We start from the raw sequence: 19,822 nt of genomic DNA, 5'->3' as shown, positions 1-19,822 counted from the left end.
CGGTGCAGCTGACCGTCCACGGTGAAACTGCTCACAGAGAGAGACACATTTCACATGGATACCAACACCAACGTTACATGAAATCCCGAAACTGTAGGACTATAAAATACTGGTAAGTAACAACATTGACAGGTACACTTTGTTTCTTATTTGGCAACATGTAGGCTGATTACGGTGTCAACAGTTCAGGAAGTCAGACTATATGTTTAGGTTTTCCGAAACGGACTAACTTGCGGAACAAATCAAAAAGGATAACTCGGGTTGATACTCATAGGCTACATTTAACATCTCGTCGACAAATGTCTGGGAATGAACACCGGCAATTTATTTAATTTCCTTTAAATTCTCGAGTGGTCGACAATATACATTTAGGCTATTGATACAGTAAACCAACGGGCCATTCCTATCCGTTGCCTTTTGGACCTCAACTTTAGGTGGGGAAAAATGACGTTTCACTTTCAGAAAAACATACTGGTCAAGCTCAGGCATTCTAATAATTATAGGTGGATTTTTCACACATGGACCATGAGTTATTTCCACCTCTGTTAGGGAAACGCATGACTACACAATAAATAATGTTATCCATTGAACAGGAGTGTAGCCTATTGGTAGCTTAAGTACAAGATAGTACAGTAGAACTAGACGAACAACAGTACTTGTATTTTCTGCCCGAAGTTAGGCTACTGTAGGTCAGCTGTAAATTCACAGTAGAGGAACTTGAGTAAAGGAATATAATAGATAATTTACACAATATACACGTTTTCTTTAAGTCCAACCTGGTCGCAGAGCATTTCGTATGATTCTGTATGTAAATCCGAGACACTCTATTTAGTATGATACGTTACGTTTTGTATGTTACTGTATGTATTAACTTGTGGATGTCCATCACCCATTTCGTATGGTTTGTTATGAATTACAATTCTTATTATATGTTCGAATTTGCAAAAAACGTACAATATGTTACGAATTTTCTAAAAGTACACTATGTTACGATGTTGAAAAACGTATGTTATGTTACGAATTCTAGATAGCTGGCTAACGTTAGCTAGGCTAGGGGTTAGGGTTAAGGTTAGGGTTAAGTTTAGGAGTTAGGCTAAAGGTTTAAGGTTAGGGTTAGGGGAAGGGTTAGCTAACATGCTAGGTAGTTGAAAAGTTGCTAAAATGCCAAAGTTGTCCTTGATGAGATTCAAACTCGCAACCTTTGGGTTGCTAGACGTTTGCATTATACACCCACCCCAACCTTTTTACCTTAAGTAGCCATCTGTCTTAATTAACCATACCAAACATAACATATCATATTAATTTGAGTGTCCCTGATTTACGTTTACTATGTTACGTCTAGTCTATGAGACCCGGCTGTTAGGTCCCATTCAATGATACTGACATTTACATTGACATTTTAGTCATTTAGCAGACGCTCTTATCCAGAGCGACTTACAGTTAGTGAGTCCATACATTATTATTTTTTTTATTATACTGGCCCCCCGTGGGAATCGAACCCACAACCCTGGCGTTGCAAACACCATGCTCTACCAACTGAGCTACATCCCTGCCGGCCATTCCCTCCCCTACCCTGGGCCAATTGTGCGCCACCCCATGGGTCTCCCGGTCACAGCTGGCTATGACAGAGCCTGGATTCGAACCAGGATCTAGGATCTCTAGTGGCACAGCCTTAGACCACTGCGCCACTCGGGAGACGTGACAGACAGGAGCACTTGTCATCAAGAGTTACATTTGATTTGAGCCAGTTTGCTACAGCAGGAAATTAATCCTGCAGCAACTGGAAATGTGAATTATTATGTGGATTGTAATTAATGGCCATTTTTTCATGGGGTTGATACATTTTTCGTAAGGAAAGTTGGAGATTTCAACGTGGAAATTACGAACTTCAGAAGCCTTTTAAAAACAAAAATACACTACAAGTTTTACATTTCCTACATTGCAGGAAAGTTCTCCTGCAACAGGGTGATCAAATTAAGATCCTACATCTGTACAACTTTAATTAGGGTAACTTTACTTTAGGAATTTCATTATCCTGATCGTAGAGTAGCCTAGGGCAGGGTTCCCGAATAGGCAGCCCATGGGTGATTTTATTTTTCATTGTTGGACGTAAAACGACTATAAAATCACTAGGAAATCAGCTCAAAGTGATTTAAGTTTAGGAAATCTGTTCCCAAGTATTCCCACGCATATGTAGAAAGGCATATGTGATCGTATCACATTATAATATAGGTTTAAATTGATTATGTTTTTTGTCAAATACTGTATTTGTTTGGGATTCTTGCGGTCTTATCAAGTCAATCATGTCAATTTGCAGTGTACAAATTATTTATAACTATGTCCCGGCCCCCCGACCATCCGCTTAAGAAAGAATCGGCACATGGCTGAATATATGAATGTAATTGGGGACCCCTGGCCTAGGGGCTGTTAAACTAGTGGTGCTCAGTTGGTAGAGCATGGTGCTTGCAACGCCAGGATAGTAGGTTTGATTCCCGGGACCACCTTTATGTTAAATGCATGACTGTAAGTTGCTTTGGATAAAAGCGTCTACTAAATGGCTTATATTATTATTAAAACAATGGCTTTTGGGGGCCATAAGCAAGATTTGGTTGGGGGGGCCCCCCACCTCGTAGAAAAAACAGTCTAGTGACCCTGCAATTTTCTGCAATTCTACACATATTGCCATGGGGCGGAGAGACATTTTTGTTCAGTTTTACAGCTAATTACCTGCCATGACTTATGCCATGTGAATATGATATCTGCGTGAGGTTGACTTATCAATGGGGGCCCTGTGGAGGCCAGGGCCCCTGGGCATGGACCCTGCGTGCCCGGTCGCTGTTCGGCCATGATTAGTCCCCTGTAGCTCAGTTGGTAGAGCATGGTGCTTGCAACGCCAGGATACTTTTGCTATTTTCTACAATGTAGAATAATAGTGAAGACATCAAAACTATGGAATAACACATATGGAATCATGTAGTAACCAAAAAAGTGTTAAACAAAGTAGCCACCTTTGCCTTGATGACAGCTTTGTACACTCTTGGCATTCTCTCAACTAGCTTCACGAGGAATGCTTTTCCAACAGTCTTGAAGGAGTTCCCACATATGCTGAGCACTTGTTGGCTGCTTTTCCTTCACTCTGTGGTCCGACTCATCCCAAACCATCTCAATTGGGTTGAGGTCGGGTTTTGTGGAGGCAAAAATATAAAATATATTTTGAATTGTTTAACACTTTTTTGGTTACTACATGATTCCATATGTGTTATTTCTTAGTTTTGATGTCTTCACTATTATTCTACAATGTAAAAAATAGTAAAAATAAAGAAAATCCCTTGAATGAGTAGGTGTGTCCAAACTTTTGACTGGTAGTGTATATGTATACCTTCAGAAAATATTCACACCCCTTTACTTTTTCCACATTTTGTTGTGTTACAGACTGAATTTAAAATGGATTAAATTGAGATTTTGGGTCACTGGCCTTCACACAATACCCCATAATGTCAAAGTTTAATTATGTTTTTAGACATTTTTAGATCATTAATTAAAAATGTAAAGCTGAAATCTCTTGAGTCAATAATTATTCAAACCCTTTGTTATGGCAAGCCTAAACAAGTTCAGGAGTAAAAATGTGCTTAACAAATATTGTACAATCCAGGTGTGCAAAACTCTTAGAAACTTACACAGAAAGACTCACAGCTGTAATCGCTGCCAGGGGGTTGAATACTTATGTAATCAAGATACAGTATATTAGTGTTTTATTTTTCATATATTTTTTTACTTCAACTTTGACATTACTGAGTATTTTGTGTAGATCGTTGACAAAAAAAAAGGACAAATCCATTTTAATCCTACCTTGTAACACAACAAAATATGTTGCTTATTCCTGGAACCGGCCGGGATGACCACTGATAATTAGCATTTTGTGACAACCTTAAAGCCATCATGCAGTCTTTGTAATTGTTATATTATATCACCGTATGTCTAATAGATCACTGTGTGTATTTATTTCATAAAAATAACACCAACAATTTTATCATTTATTTCCCTGAGCCTTCTTTAGCCCTTGAAATGCTCAGTCTGAACGTGTGGGCTTTACGAAACAAATTTGAAGATATCTACATACATAGCCCTGATTGGCTGATAGGATGGTCTTGAGCCCACCCCCTTACCCATATAAACAGTCATTGGTCTATTATAATCAGATCACATTGTGACGTCATGATGTGGGCCAAAAGTTCCCATCCCACCTGAACAGGCTGAAATTCCAGGATTTTCTTTCAAACGGCTCTTACACAAAAAGGGCATTATTATCATTTTGACCACATACAGTGTATTCGGAAAGTATTCAGACCCCTTGACTTTTTTCACATTATGTTACGTTACAGCCTTATTCTAAAATGGATTAAATTGTTTTTTTCCCCTCATCAATCTACACACAATACCCCATAATGACAAAGCAAAAACAGTTTTTTATCAATTTTAGCAAATGTATTACAAATAAAAAACTGAAATATCACATTTACATAAGTATTCAGACCCTTTACTCAATACTTTGTTGAAGCACCTTTGGCAGCGATTACAGCCTCGACTCTTCTTGGGTATGACGCTACAAGTTTGGCACACCTGTATTTGGAGAGTTTCTCCCATTCTTCTCTGCAGATCCTCTTAAGCTCTGTTAGGTTGGATGGGGAGCGTCGCTGCACAGCTATTTTCAGGTCTCTCCAGTCGGGGCTCTGGCTGGGCCCCTCAAGGACATTCAGAGACTTGTCCCGAAGCCACTCCTGCATTGTCTTGGCTGTGTGCTTAGGGTCATTGTCCTGTTGGAAGGTGAACCTTCACCCCAGTCTGAGGTCCTGAGCGCTCTGGAGCAGGTTTTCATCAAGGATCTCTTGGTACTTTGCTCCGTTCATCTTTCCCTCGATCCTGACTAGTCTCCCAGTCCCTGCTGCTGAAAAACATCCCCACAGCATGATGCTGCCACCGCCATGCTTCACCGTAGGGATGGTGCCAGATTTCTTCCAGACTTGATGCTTGGCATTGAGGCCAAAGAGTTCAATCTTTGTTTCATCAGCCTTTTGGCAAACTCCAAGCGGTCTGTCATATGCCTTTTACTGAGGAGTGGATCCGTCTGGCCACTCTACCATAAAGGCCTGATTGGTGGAGTGCTGCAGAGATGGTTGTCCTTCTGGAAGGTTCTCCCATCTCCACAGAGGAATTCTGGAGCTCTTTCAGAGTGACCATCAGGTTCTTGGTCACCTCCCTGACCAAGGCCCTTCTCCCCCGAGTGCTCAGTTTGGCCGGGCGGCCAGCTCTAGGAAGAGTCTTGGTGGTTCCAAACTTTTTCCATTTAAGAATGATGGAGGCCACTGTGTTCTTGGGGACCTTCAATGCGGCAGACCTTTTTTGGTACCCTTCCTCCTGTCTTCGAGCTCTACGGACAATTCCTTCGACCTCATGGCTTGGTTTTTGCTCTGACATGCACTGTCAACTGTGGACCTTGTATAGACAGTTGTGTGCCTTTCCAAATCATGTCCAATCAATTGAATTTACCACAGGTGGACTCCAATCAAGTTGTAGAAACATCTTAAGGATGATCAATGGAAACAGGATGCACCTGAGCTCAATTTCGAATCTCATAGCAATGGGTCTGAATACTTATGTAAATAAGGTATTTCTGTTTTTAATTTGTAATAAATGTGCAAACATTTCTAAAAACCTTTTTTCGCTTTGTCATTATGGGTTATTGTGTGTAGATTGATGAGGATTTGTTTTTATTTAATCCATTTTAGAATAAAGCTGTAACGTAACAAAATGTGGAAAAAGTCACGGGGTTCTGAATATTTTCTGACTGCTGTGGAAATATCTTTAAAATGAACTGATAATTAATGGTATTTGTGGTAAGAACTAATACAGACATCAATGTCAGTACTAACATTACATTTACATTTTAGTAATTTAGCAGACGCTCTTTTCTAGAGCTACTTACAGTTAGGTGAGACAACCACATATCACAGTCATAACAAGTACATTTTCCCTCAATAAAGTAATTATCAGCCAAGTCAGTGCTACTAAAGTAAGATGTGATCTGTTTTCAGACAGCAAGAAAATGATTGTAGTGTTGATAACTTACATTACAAGATGAATTGTAGCTTACTGGTGTATGTAGAACTGGTGCATGTTTATTTTCAGCCCTTTTCTAAGTATTATGACAGGCTTTCGGGGAAACCTCAAACTTTTAAATAGCCCTTTCACACACCCACAAAAATGATGACATGTTTTTTAAAACAGGTGTGATATATGAGACCTGCCTGAAGGAGAGAGAGAGAGAGAGATGAAAGTAGAAGGCAGTGCTATCCCAAAGCTGCGCCCACTCAAAGATGTCTTCCCATGGAGAGAGTTCTCCTACACAGCCCGTCTGAGCCCCACAGAGACCCACGACACAGCTGGATGGCTCGACACTCTGACTGCCCTCAACAATCCTCATCCACCCCACCCCATCTGTGAGAGAATGCACCCCAGTGGCACCCACTGCTCTGCCCCGGAGGAGAGCCGCAAGACCCCCACAGACCCTGGAGAGGCTCAGCTGGACTTCTACCGTAAACTGGGCTACTCCCCAGCGCAGGTCCGGACCGTGCTGCAGAAGTTTGGCCTGAACACAGACACTAACAGGGTTCTGGGGGAGCTGGTGCGGACTGGAGTCAGCCCAGAAGGGATGGAGAAGGAGTGGGAGAAGGAGGGCGCCCCATCTACCATGTCTATCCTGGTGACCCGAGGGGAGACCCTCAGTAACCTGCCCCTCACCCCTCCACCCAGCCGGGAGGATGCAACCAGTGAGGAGGGAGATGCCCTGAGACCCATAGTGATCGATGGGAGCAACGTGGCTATGAGGTGAGCACAGAGTTTCACTGGATGCTGCCGTGGGTCTTAGTAGGTTTACATGCTGTGAGTTTGAGGGCTGGTTTCCCAGACACAGATTAAGCCTAGTCCTAGATTGAAAAGCATACTCAATGGAGATTCTTCACAGGAAGTGCTTTTTATTTGAGAACTAGGCTTAATGTGTGTCCGGGAAACTACCCCAGAGTGTTTTTTGTTGATAGTTTTAGCAGAGCGTATCATTCAGCTGCGTTCTGTCTGGGTCCAGTGGTTGATTGGTTTGCAGATGGGAAGGTATCGAGGATCCGTGGCATCTGTACGTTATGACACATTATTGGCCGTTCGTCGGGTCTTCTCCTTGTATCCCCGCCTCCACTACTAATAATTAGGCTTTGAGTCAGCATGAAAGTGCTCTTTTCAGTTGTAAACAAACAAACAAGTTGTGCTCGCAGATCTCAACTCAGAAAATGGAGAGGTGGACATAATGCAGACATAATTTGCTCTTAAAGGCCCAGTACAGTCAAAGTTTAGTTTTTCCTGTGTTTTGTATCATATTGTACAACAGCTGATGAAACTAACACTGTAAAAGTGTGAAAAAAAATGGATCAGTGTTATTTCCTGATAGTTGCTGGTTGAAAATACAAAATCAAATCAACGTTTATTTGTCGCGTACACAGATTAGCAGATGTTAAAGCAGGTGCAGCGAAATGCTTGTGTTTTTAGCTCCAGCAGTGCAGTAAATGTCTAACAGTACAATACTGAATGAATTACGTTTTATTTTCGGGGCAAATCGCCAGTTGGCAACCCGTCCCTTATGGGATTAACTGACACATAAACAAACATTACAATAATTCAGTGATAATTCCAGTTTAAAAAAAGATTCCGGTGTTCCCAGCAGTGCACATGGCTGAGTAAAAAAGTCAAGATAAAAATCAATATATAATAGTAAATAAGAAGAAAAAAACATGTTGTGTATAGACAGTGTGGACAATATATATATCTACAGCAGTAGTTATATGGATGAACTATGTCCAGAATATAGTATGAGTCATCAATTAGCTTCATTTCTCAGAGAGCAAATACATTTTCAACAAAATAATGTTACAGGAATGCTAATCTTATCTGTTTCTATCTACAGAAACAGTTTCAGAACAATAAACATTATGTAAACATTATTAAAGTGACCAGTGTTCAATGACTCTATGTACATAGGGAAGCAGTCTCTAAGGTGCAGGGTAGAGTACCGGGCAGACGCCAGGTATTTATGACTGCTCAACAATCTACACAGGACCTTCGAATCAGCCTGTTTGCATGGGTGGTAGTTTCTGCTTGCCGTGGCGACATCACCATGCGGTAAATTAGTTAACAGACCAATAACAAAGTGTCACGATCGTCATATTGAACAGACCAAGGCGCAGCGTGATGAACGAACATACTTTAATTAGTTAAAGTGTAAACACGATACAAAAACAAGAAACGACTCGTGAAGTCCACGGTAACAATGACCGAACACGGAACAAGAACCCACAAACACAAAGGGAAAATAGACAGTATAAATATGGCTCCCAATCAGAGACAACCAACGACAGCTGACACTCGTTGCCTCTGATTGGGAGTCACTCTAGCCAACATAGAAATAAACACACCAGAATACCAACATAGAAATAAACACAAAGAATGAACACACCCTGGCTCAACATATAGAGTCCCAGAGCCAGGGTGTGACACAAAGAGCGTTCCCAACCTCTCTGCCAACAACAACTCGTTTTAAATTTTACCTTCCCAACTCACCACTCCCAGACATTCTTAGCAAAATTCTTGCTTGAGAAATAGTTTTTATCAAAAATATATGTGTGTCCATTTTAATGGACAACTATTACAGTAAGATACTTAATTGTTACCCATAAATTATTTTATATTGATATAAAAACGGTTGCATTGGGCCTTTAACGGATGATGTTCATGGAAAAAAGGTAGATACAAGTTGGACCAGCCTTCATCTAATCTTTCCAGTAGTTGTAGATACGTGTTTCTAGGAGCTTGTGGTTTGGCAGAAAGCCCATGAGGAAGGTGCTGTACCAGAATAATTCCCCCTCCTGTCCTCAAGAACAGATCATTTCCTTATTGCACTAAACTCCTACACTAACCCCTCATAATTACTTCTCTAGCTAAACTCCTACCCTAACCCCTCATAATTAGGATCTAGCTAAACTCCTGCCCTAACCCCTCATAATTAGGATCTAGCTAAACTCCTACCCTAAACCCTCATAATTAGGATCTAGCTAAACTCCTACCCTAACCCCTCATAATTAGGATCTAGCTAAACTCCTACCCTAACCCCTCATAATTAGGATCTAGCTAAACTCCTACCCTAAACCCTCATAATTAGGATCTAGCTAAACTCCTACCCTAACCCCTCATAATTAGGATCTAGCTAAACTCCTACCCTAACCCCTCATAATTACTTCTCTAGCTAAACTCCTACCCTAACCCCTCATAATTAGGATCTAGCTAAACTCCTACCCCAACCCCTCATAATTACTTCTCTAGCTAAACTCCTACCCTAACCCCTCATAATTAGGATCTAGCTAAACTCCTACCCTAACCCCTCATAATTAGGATCTAGCTAAACTCCTGCCCTAACCCCTCATAATTAGGATCTAGCTAAACTCCTACCCTAACCCCTCATAATTACTTCTCTAGCTAAACTCCTACCCTAACCCCTCATAATTAGGATCTAGCTAAACTCCTACCCTAACCCCTCATAATTAGGATCTAGCTAAACTCCTACCCTAACCCCTCATAATTAGGATCTAGCTAAACTCCTACCCTAACCCCTCATAATTAGGATCTAGCTAGAAGTCGGGGATGGTAACACTGTTTCAGCCCTGCTTTTATGTCTATGGTTTCAGCACTCAACACTCCAACAGCCACTCAGTCAGGTGTCACTGTCAGCCTGGGGGAAGCCTCAACCTTTTCTCCTACACCCCCCCTCACTCCCCCCTTCCGCTGCTCATCTGTCTCCTTTGGCCTTCTGCCCACTTTGAGACAACACTCGTACAGGCACGTCTCTCCCTCATTGCTCTAGCATGCAAATCTGAGCATGCAAATCAGTGCAACAGGAACAGGCCTGACTGCATTGTATGCCCTGCCCTATGCCCCCCCCCCCACTCCTCCTCCTTTAAGCTCTGGTAATAGCCCTTCTTAGTCAGCATCCCAAATGGCACCCTATTCCCTATATACTGCACTACTTAGTGCACTAGGCAGGGTATAGGGTGCCATTTGGGATGTACCTTAGATCCGAAGTCAGAGGGTTCAAGATGCAGGAATCTCCCTAGGGTGTTTCTCTACAGTACCTTCATCTCACCCATGAGCGCATTTGAACTGCTGAATCATGGTTTGCTAATAGTCATGGTGAATAAGATGGCATCTAAAAAGTTCGATCAAAAGATACATAAGTTAAATGCAATCAGATCAAAGGACATAAGCATATATGGGAATATTAATGTGGATAATGAATGTATACATTTACCAGTGCAACGGTCAATCTTTAACATACATTTTAGCACATACAGTTATGAGAGAGCATATAAATGACACAACATTACCAGTCAAATCCATTTGACCCCTAGACGTGGTTCAGGATATACTATCTAGATCAGGCTTCCCCAACTGGCGGCTTGCAGGTTGGTGATTTTATTTGGCCCTCCATGTTTTCTGAGCAAAAATAAAAAATATAAAAAAATGGTATTGTTGGACATAAAAGATTGTAAAAACACCAGTAAATCAGCTGGAAGTGATTTTAATTTAGGAAATCTGTTCCAAAGTATTCCCACGCATAATAGAGAGATGTATGTGATCGTATACAAACGTAAGCAAGGTTTGAAATTATTATGTTTTAGTCAAATATTATATCTGTTTGGGCTTCTTGCGGTCAATTTGCAGTCCACAAATTATTTGTAATTATGTTCCGGCCCCCTGACCATCCACTCGGAAGAAAAAACTTGGCCGCAGCTGAATCTAGTTGATGATCCCTGGTCTAGATTCCAGTAATAGTTCAAACATTTGCATTGCAAATGCTGTGATATTGTGTATACATGTAGCTAAGTGTTTTCACCTGAAAAATAACTGTTGAAGTCATCGCGGGCCCTCCCTCTCCAAATCTGTCTATTGATATAGCTCTTGAGGTAGTACAGCTTGCGTCCCAAATAGCACCCTATAAAGTGCACTACTTTTGACCAGGGTCCATAAGGTGCTACTTGGGACGCAGGCACAGAGTCAGTGTAGGAGGAATACTTCCTTACCCTTACCACACAGGTAAGTCATTGTGAATGGGATTGGCTTGCTTGCTAAACAGTATTTATTTCTATTGTCTTTCTGTTGTAGCCACGGGAACAAGGAAGTGTTTTCCTGCCTGGGAATCCAGCTGGCGGTAAACTTCTTCCTGGACAGAGGTCATACTGATATCACCGTGTTTGTTCCCTCATGGAGGAAGGAGCAGCCTAGACCAGATGTCCCCATCACAGGTGAAGATGTTGGGAATGCACCGCCCGGCCCAGGGCCCGATGTCTACTTCCTTCTCTGGATCACACAATAGCCCTCATTGTATTGAATACAGTTTCCTCCTCAAGCCATCCCACTGGGCACAGACGTCATTTCCAACGTGTTGTTTTGATTTAGTTGAGTTGTCAACTAACGTGAATTCATTGTGAAATCAACAAAACATTTCACCATGTCATTGGATTTGGTTAAAAGTTGGGTAAAAAAACAAAACACAATGACTTTTGCAAATCCAATCAGTTTTTCCATGTTGATTCAACATCATCACACGAATTATTTGTTGAATTGACGTGGAAACAATGTTGATTCAACCTGTTTTTGCCCAGTGGGATAAAGTTGGGCGGACATTTGTTTTAGACACTCAATAGAACATATGTTATTTTAATCAGAGATGGCACATAGAGTATATTTAAGCAATAAGGCCCGAGGGGGTGTGGTATATGGCCAATATACCACGACTAAGGGCTGGTCCTAGGCACAACGCAACACAGAGTTGTATATTGGCCATATACCACAAACCCATGAGGTGCCTTATTGCTATTATAAACTGGTTACCAATGTAATTAGAGCAGTAAAAATAAATGTTTTGTCATACCTGTGGTATATGGGCTGATATACCATAGCTTTCAGCCAATCAGCATTCAGGGCTCGAACCACCTAGTTTCTAATATGTAATACGCTATGTGATATGTTGACTTCAGGAAATATGCATACAAGCACAATGTTCGAGTAGAGAGCGTGTGTCTTTGATCAGCAAAGGTCAAATTGTTTTTCATGTGTGAGCAAAAAACAGTTTGGCGTTTGGCCTTGTTTGGCTTTTGTCAGTGGCTGAACTTGAGATCAGATCAGGGGTCAAAGGTGACTGTGGGGAAGTGAGAGCATGAGGGAAAACCCAACACTGATATTTTTTGTTTCCAAATGGCAACCCTTGCTGATCTTTATCTCCTAACTACGTCTCTCATGTTCAGCTGATTAAACTAGGGACTTTTATCATGGTGCTTTATCACTTCCTTCAGTAGCATGTAAAAACCACCTTCTCAAGATGAGCTTGGCTGACCTAGTTACTGTGAATTAGAGGCCTTTACTGGTCCAAAAAGTTGGGCCTGGGGCTTTCCTATCTGGAACCGATATGCACAAATAATCTTTTTAAATATAGAGACCCGTTCCGAACGGGCCCGGCGACAACTAGACCCGTTCCGTATAGACCTGGTCGGATCCAGACCCGATTTGAGTGATGGAAGCAGCAGAAAAGTCATTTTTTAAGCTACTTTATTACCCGGAGCTGATAAAGCGCGAGGGAGAGGAGAAAGAGAGAGCCTCTAGTGGTGCTGTGTGTGTAGGGAGAGGAGGTAGAGTCCCTGTAGCAGTGTTGTGTGTGTAGGGAGAGGAGGTAGAGTCCCTGTAGCAGTGTTGTGTGTGTAGGGAGAGGAGTAGGCTACTGTGAGTGTGAGCGAGTGACACGGGAACAGGGAGGAGGGTGGGAGAGACGAGAAACAGCAACCAACCAAGCCGACTCGCGCTATAGTAGACTAATAGCTGCCATAGCTAGGTTATTTATCATCCAATATGATTAAGTAGTACCTGTCTTGACTGCATCAAACCGGGAGAAGCTAGTTAAGCTAGCTAGCTAGGCTAATTGAGGCTGCATGTACTTTCTCATCATATATCATCCAATATGATTAAGTAGTACCTGTCTTTACTTCATAAAACCGGGAGAAGCTAGTTAGCTAGCTAGCTAGGCTAATTGAGGCTGCATGTACTTTCTCATCATATATCATCCAATATGATTAAGTAGTACATGTCTTTACTTCATAAAACCGGGAGAAGCTAGTTAAGCTAGCTAGCTAGGCTAATTGAGGCTGCATGTACTTTCTCATCATATATCATCCAATATGATTAAGTAGTACCTGTCTTGACTGCATCAAACTGGGAGAAGCTAGTTAGCTAGCTAGCTAGGCTAATTGAGGCTGCAGGTACTTTCTCATCCTACACAGTTACAAACAACAACAACAACTCCATTCAGAATATTAAGTAGCAGCCTACCTGTTGTTCTCTTGGTCGTTGTAGCCTGTCCTTCTGTCATTTTAATTCCATCTTCCATTGATTAGATATCTCCTAACTTTTGCCCCACATGGAGGCTCTATGACTGTAGCTTATTGGCGCTTTGATGACATGATTGGCCAACAACAACAACAAGCTACACGCTCCACTCCTGTGAAAAGCAAAGAGCAGCAGCATAAATTATACAATTTCTCTCTCTAATGCAGCAGTCGCTTTCGGATCTGTGTGGGTCCTTCCGGACAAGTCAGTTAAAATTACACATACCCGAGGCCCGTGAAATGATATCAGATCCAACCCAGACCCGTGACATTATTTAGAATGATGGATCCGGACACGCTCGGGTCCCGGATCGGGTCTCGGGTATTCAGGTACAGGTGGATCCGTGAAGACCTCTAAGTACATTTTTCTCATGCCTTATCCATTGCCAAGAGCCGGCTATAGCCTGTAGGCTCAACGTTAATATGATGGATAGAGTTGAATTCAGTTAACCTCATATTTTAAATATTGTACTTTATCTGAAGCTCCTTAATTAAGCTTTATCCATGCGTGCCAAATATCATATAAACGTTGAGCCTACACGCTATAGCCGGCTCGCATCTTAGTTGCTCGCGTTCCTAAAAAGTTTGGCAACAAAATATGACAATATGAGAGATAGAACATGAGGTAAAACATGAGAGGTAGAACATGAGAGGCAGAATATGAGAGGTATAATATGAGAGGTAGAACATGAGAGGTATAATATGAGAGGTAGAACATGAGAGGTAGAACATGAGATGTAGAACATGAGATGTAGAACATGAGAGGTATAACATGAGAGGTATAATATGAGAGGTAGAACATGAGAGGTAGAACATGAGAGGTAGAACATGAGAGGTAGAACATGAGATGTAGAACATGATATGTAGAACATGATATGTAGAACATGAGAGGTAGAACATGAGATGTAGAACATGAGATGTAGAACATGAGAGTAGAACATGAGAGGCATAATATGAGAGGTATAACATGAGAGGTAGAACATGAGAGGTAGAACATGAGAGGTAGAACATGAGGTAAAACATGAGAGGTAGAACATGAGAGGTAGAACATGAGAGGTAGAACATGAGGTAGAACATGAGAGGTAGAACATGAGAGGTAGAACATGAGAGGTATAACATGAGGTAGAACATGAGGTAGAACATGAGGTAAAACATGAGAGGTAGAACATGAGAGGTAGAACATGAGATGTAGAACATGAGATGTAGAACATGAGATGTAGAACATGAGAGGTATAATATGAGAGGTATAATATGAGAGGTATAACATGAGAGGTAGAACATGAGAGGTAGAACATGAGAGGTAGAACATGAGGTAAAACATGAGAGGTAGAACAAGAGAGGTAGAACATGAGAGGTAGAACATGAGAGGTAGAACATGAGGTAGAACATGAGAGGTAGAACATGAGAGGTAGAACATGAGGTAGAACATGAGAGGTAGAACATGAGGTAAAACATGAGAGATAGAACATGAGAGGTAGAACATGAGAGGTAGAACATGAGGTAAAACATGAGAGGTAGAACATGAGAGGTAGAACATGAGGTAGAACATGAGAGGTAGAACATGAGAGGTAGAACATGAGGTAAAACATGAGAGGTAGAACATGAGAGGTAGAACATGAGAGGTATAACATGAGAGGTAGAACATGAGGTAAAACATGAGAGGTAGAACATGAGCGGTAGAACATGAGAGGTAGAACATGAGAGGTAGAACATGAGGTAAAACATGAGAGGTAGAACATGAGAGGTAGAACATGAGAGGTAGAACATGAGAGGTATAATATGAGAGGTATAATATGAGAGGTAGAACATGAGAGGTAGAACATGAGAGGTATAATATTAGAGGTATAATATGAGAGGTAGAACATGAGAGGTAGAACATGAGAGGTAGAACATGAGGTAAAACATGAGAGGTAGAACATAAGAGGTAGAACATGAGCGGTAGAACATGAGAGGTATAATATGAGAGGTAGAACATGAGAGGTATAATATGAGAGGCAGAATATGAGAGGTAGAACATGAGAGGTATAATATGAGAGGTAGAACATGAGAGGTATAATATGAGAGGTATAATATGAGAGGTAGAACATGAGAGGTACAATATGAGAGGTAAAATATGAGAGGTAGAACATGAGAGGTATAATATGAGAGGTAGAACATGAGAGGTATAATATGAGAGGTAGAACATGAGAGGTAGAACATGAGAGGTACAAAATGAGAGGTATAATATGAGAGGTAGAACATGAGAGGTATAATATGAGAGGTAGAACATGAGAGGTATAATATGAGAGGTAGAACATGAGAGGTATAATATGAGAGGTAGAACATGAGAGGTATAATATGAGAGGTATAATATGAGAGGTAGAACATGAGAGGTATAACATGAGAGGTATAATATGAGAGGTATAATATGAGAGGTAGAACATGAGAGGTAGAACATGAGAGGTAGAACATGAGGTAAAACATGAGAGGTAGAACATAAGAGGTAGAACATGAGCGGTAGAACATGAGAGGTATAATATGAGAGGTAGAACATGAGAGGTATAATATGAGAGGCAGAACATGAGAGGTATAATATGAGAGGCAGAACATGAGAGGTATAATATGAGAGGCAGAATATGAGAGGTAGAACATGAGAGGTAGAACATGAGAGGTATAATATGAGAGGCAGAATATGAGAGGTAGAACATGAGAGGTATAATATGAGAGGGTAGAACATGAGAGGTATAATATGAGAGGCAGAACATGAGAGGTATAATGAGAGGCAGAATATGAGAGGTAGAACATGAGAGGTAGAACATGAGAGGTATAATTGAGAGGTAGAACATGAGAGGTATAATATGAGAGGCAGAACATGAGAGGTATAATATGAGAGGCAGAATATGAGAGGTAGAACATGAGAGGTAGAACATGAGAGGTATAATATGAGAGGCAGAATATGAGAGGTAGAACATGAGAGGTATAATATGAGTGATAAAGTAAAGTGTGCTAAACAAGGTGTGAAATCTGTTTCCTGGAAACAATCCTTTTGCATACAGACCAGGGTTAGGGGTGGTTAATGCATAATTAATCTCTTAAGTAATACTTAATTGATGATTAACTAATTCAATAGTTATCTAATGTTAGTATTTTTCTCTGTTTCTAAAGAACAACACATTTTGCGTGAGCTGGAGAGGAAGAAGATCGTGGTGTTCACCCCTTCGCGGCGGGTAGCGGGCAAACGGGTGGTCTGCTATGATGATCGCTTCATCGTCAAGCTGGCGCATGAGTCCGACGGCATCATCGTGTCCAACGACACCTACCGTGACCTTCAGGGCGAGAGGCAGGAGTGGAAGCGCTTCATTGAGGAGAGGCTACTCATGTACTCCTTCGTCAATGACAAGTAAGTCTTGTTGTAGCTTACTATTAACACTGAAATACACACAGTGGACAATGCAAATAGTCTGGGTAGCCATGATTAGCTGTTCAGGAGTCTTATGGCTTGTGGGTAGAAGCTGTTAAGAAGCCTTTTGGACCTAGACTTGGCGCTCCGGTATCGCTTGCCGTGCGGTAGCAGAGAGAACAGTCTATGACTAGGGTGGCTGGAGTCTTTGACCATTTTTAGGGCCTTCCTCTGACACCGCCTCATCACTGAAGCTTGGCCCCAGTGATGTACTGGGCCGTACGCACTGCCCTCTGTAGTGCCTTGTGGTCGGAGGCCGAGCAGTTGCCATACCAGGCGGTGATGCAACCAGTCAGGATGATCTCGATGGTGCAGCTGTCGAACCTTTTGAGGATCTGGGGACCCATGCCAAATATTTTCAGTCTCCTGAGGGGGAATAGGCTTTGTCGTGCCCTCTTCACGACTGTCTTGGTGTGTTGGACCATGATAGTTTGTTGGTGATGTGGACACCAAGGAACTTGAAGCTCTCAACCTGTTCTAGTACAGCCCCGTCGATGAGAATGGGGGCGTGCTCAGTCCTCTTTTTTTTCTCCTGTAGTCCACAACTCTCATGAATAAGCCATTGCTTGATCGTATAACTTGTAAATATTTTATACTTATAAATCTGTATAACTGTACTACTGAGGTATGAAAAAGATGATGCATTATTGTTCAGTGTACATTAGCCACAGTGTAGTATGAATCTAAACTCTACACCCCCCTCTCTCAGGTTCATGCCCCCTGATGACCCTCTGGGTCGCCATGGTCCCACCCTGGAGAACTTTCTACGGAAGGTTCCTCGGTTACCACGGAAACAGCCATGTCCTTATGGTGAGGTCATATCTCTACTAGGGTCATCCTGTGGTTGACCTTACATATGGGTGGGGGGAACATTTGAAAATAATTATTGACAAACTGACACCAATACCGTAATGGATGTAATAAATGGACTGTACTGGATGTGCTGAAACTCAACGGTACTAATGAACTCTTGTTTACATTTCATGAATCCAGGAAGGAAATGCACTTACGGGATGAAGTGTAAATTCTACCACCCGGAACGAGCCAACCAATCTAATCGCTCTCTGGCTGACGAGCTGCGGGAGAAGGCCAAGCTGTCTTTATCACAACATAAACACCCCAACACAGGTGCTGGACCTGCCAATGGCCTTTCCCTGGACGAGAATACGGCTCAGAAACTGACCCTAGAACAGTGGAATGGCTCCCTGAAGAAAGGCCACATCAGTGAGAATGTGCTTCTGCTCAAGGGAAGCCATCGTTCCAGCCGGAGGTCCCCAGCCAAGAAGGACAAGTCCAACCGACACTTCATGACCGACCTGGACTCGGCCCTGCCCAGTGGCTCTCACTCCCCGACCGACCTGGACTCGGCCCTGCCCAGTGGCTCTCACTCCCCGACCGACCTGGACTCGGCCCTGCCCAGTGGCTCTCAGGAGCGACTAGATTCTGGTCTTGGCTCCTTCGAGAGCCAAGCGTCTGACCCCTCCAGGGACCACTGTGACCGCTATGGGACGGCTGGGTACAGGAACTGCCAGTCCACCCCCAGTATGAGACAACAACTCTATTCCCTGCCTAGCAACCCGCCTTGTAGCTGCGGCTCTCATCCTCCTCAGCCTTTACTGGGCCCCAGCGCAGGATACCAACAACATCACAGCAGGGGCCCAGCCAGCACCCACAACCCAGGCATGATAACCTACTACCCACCCTATTACCTCAACTATGGGGCACCAATGTATCCAGTTGGTAAGCATCACTACAGCCACCCCAATGACTTCCAACAGCAGGGCAGTGCCCATCCTCCACAGCAGACCTACTGGTCCGATCCATTCGGGACTTATCCTCAGACTCTCCTTAGCGCTGCTCAGGAGGCGAAGCAGAGACACTGGCCCTTCCCCCAGACACAGCCCCACCCCCACGGGGAGGGCAGGGAGAGGGAGGAGGTCAGGAAGAAGCTGCTGGCCATCTTTCACCGCCGTCTGGTGGACAAGGCCATGGACATGTTCCCCCAGCTCATGGACCCACAGAGATTGGCTGCTGAGATCCTCACCCTGCAGTCTCAGGGCCTGTGATTGGCTCGTGGCTCTGGTCTGGTGGGGACTGGGAATTGTAGTTTCTTTCAATTGAAAGAATCTCTTGTGAAAGACTGCAAGCTACTGTAAAGATCTGTGTTGTGTCCAAGGTTAAGTAGTGTTTTCCACTTTGGGGAAACATTGATCTTCCTACTGTATGTGCTGTGCCAAAGGTGTTCTTGCCACGTGTTTCAGGACCCGGGTTGCTTATATTGCTTCCGATAGCGTGAAACCTGAGGCAATGGATTGTTGATGCAAATTGCATCTTTTGGGGGGGAAATAATTATTTCTAGACCATTGAATGTATTCGATGGGTAAATGTAATGTATTTGAGGAGCAATATTCTTACAGTATGCATGTACATATGTATGATGTAGTGTTCTAAGGTCTATGTATCAAGATGAGTTATGGCATAAAGAGTTTTATTTGTATTTTGTATTTATTATGGATCCCCATTAGCTGCTGCCTTGGCAACAGCTACTCTTCCCGGGGTCCAGCAAAATTATGGCAGTTCATACAATTTTAAAAACATTACAAAACATTCACAGATTTCACAACACACTGTGTGCCCTCAGGCCCCTACTCCACCACTACCACATATCTACAGTACAAAATCCATGTGTATGTGTGTGTATAGTGCGTATGCTGTCGTGTGTGTATGCATGTGCCTGTGTTTGTGTTGCTTCACAGTCCCCGCTGTTCCATAAGGTGTATTTTATTGGCACTGTGTGCCATAATGGTGGGTCACAGCTCACTATCTAGCTAGTATGCTAGTGAAGTAGATGCCC

General features: G+C 42.6%; 1 protein-coding gene across 1 annotated transcript; it reads left to right on the top strand.

Annotated features, from left to right (window-relative positions):
• Positions 1 to 34: 34 nt before the first annotated feature.
• LOC121586791 (ribonuclease ZC3H12A-like) lies at positions 35 to 19,522 on the top strand. The gene is made up of 6 exons (XM_041903783.2): positions 35 to 112; positions 6,286 to 6,885; positions 11,257 to 11,396; positions 16,674 to 16,908; positions 17,678 to 17,778; positions 17,962 to 19,522. Exons 2-6 carry the CDS (start codon positions 6,329 to 6,331, stop codon positions 19,032 to 19,034), a joined length of 2,106 nt encoding a protein of 701 aa, XP_041759717.2. The 5' UTR covers positions 35 to 112; positions 6,286 to 6,328; the 3' UTR covers positions 19,035 to 19,522.
• The last annotated feature ends 300 nt before the right edge of the window (positions 19,523 to 19,822 follow it).

This window comes from Coregonus clupeaformis, unplaced genomic scaffold (genome assembly GCF_020615455.1).
Source record: "Coregonus clupeaformis isolate EN_2021a unplaced genomic scaffold, ASM2061545v1 scaf2521, whole genome shotgun sequence".
Classification (NCBI taxonomy): Eukaryota; Metazoa; Chordata; class Actinopteri; order Salmoniformes; family Salmonidae; genus Coregonus; species Coregonus clupeaformis.
Note: the sequence above shows the minus strand (reverse complement) of the source record. Positions and strands in the feature narration are given on the sequence as shown.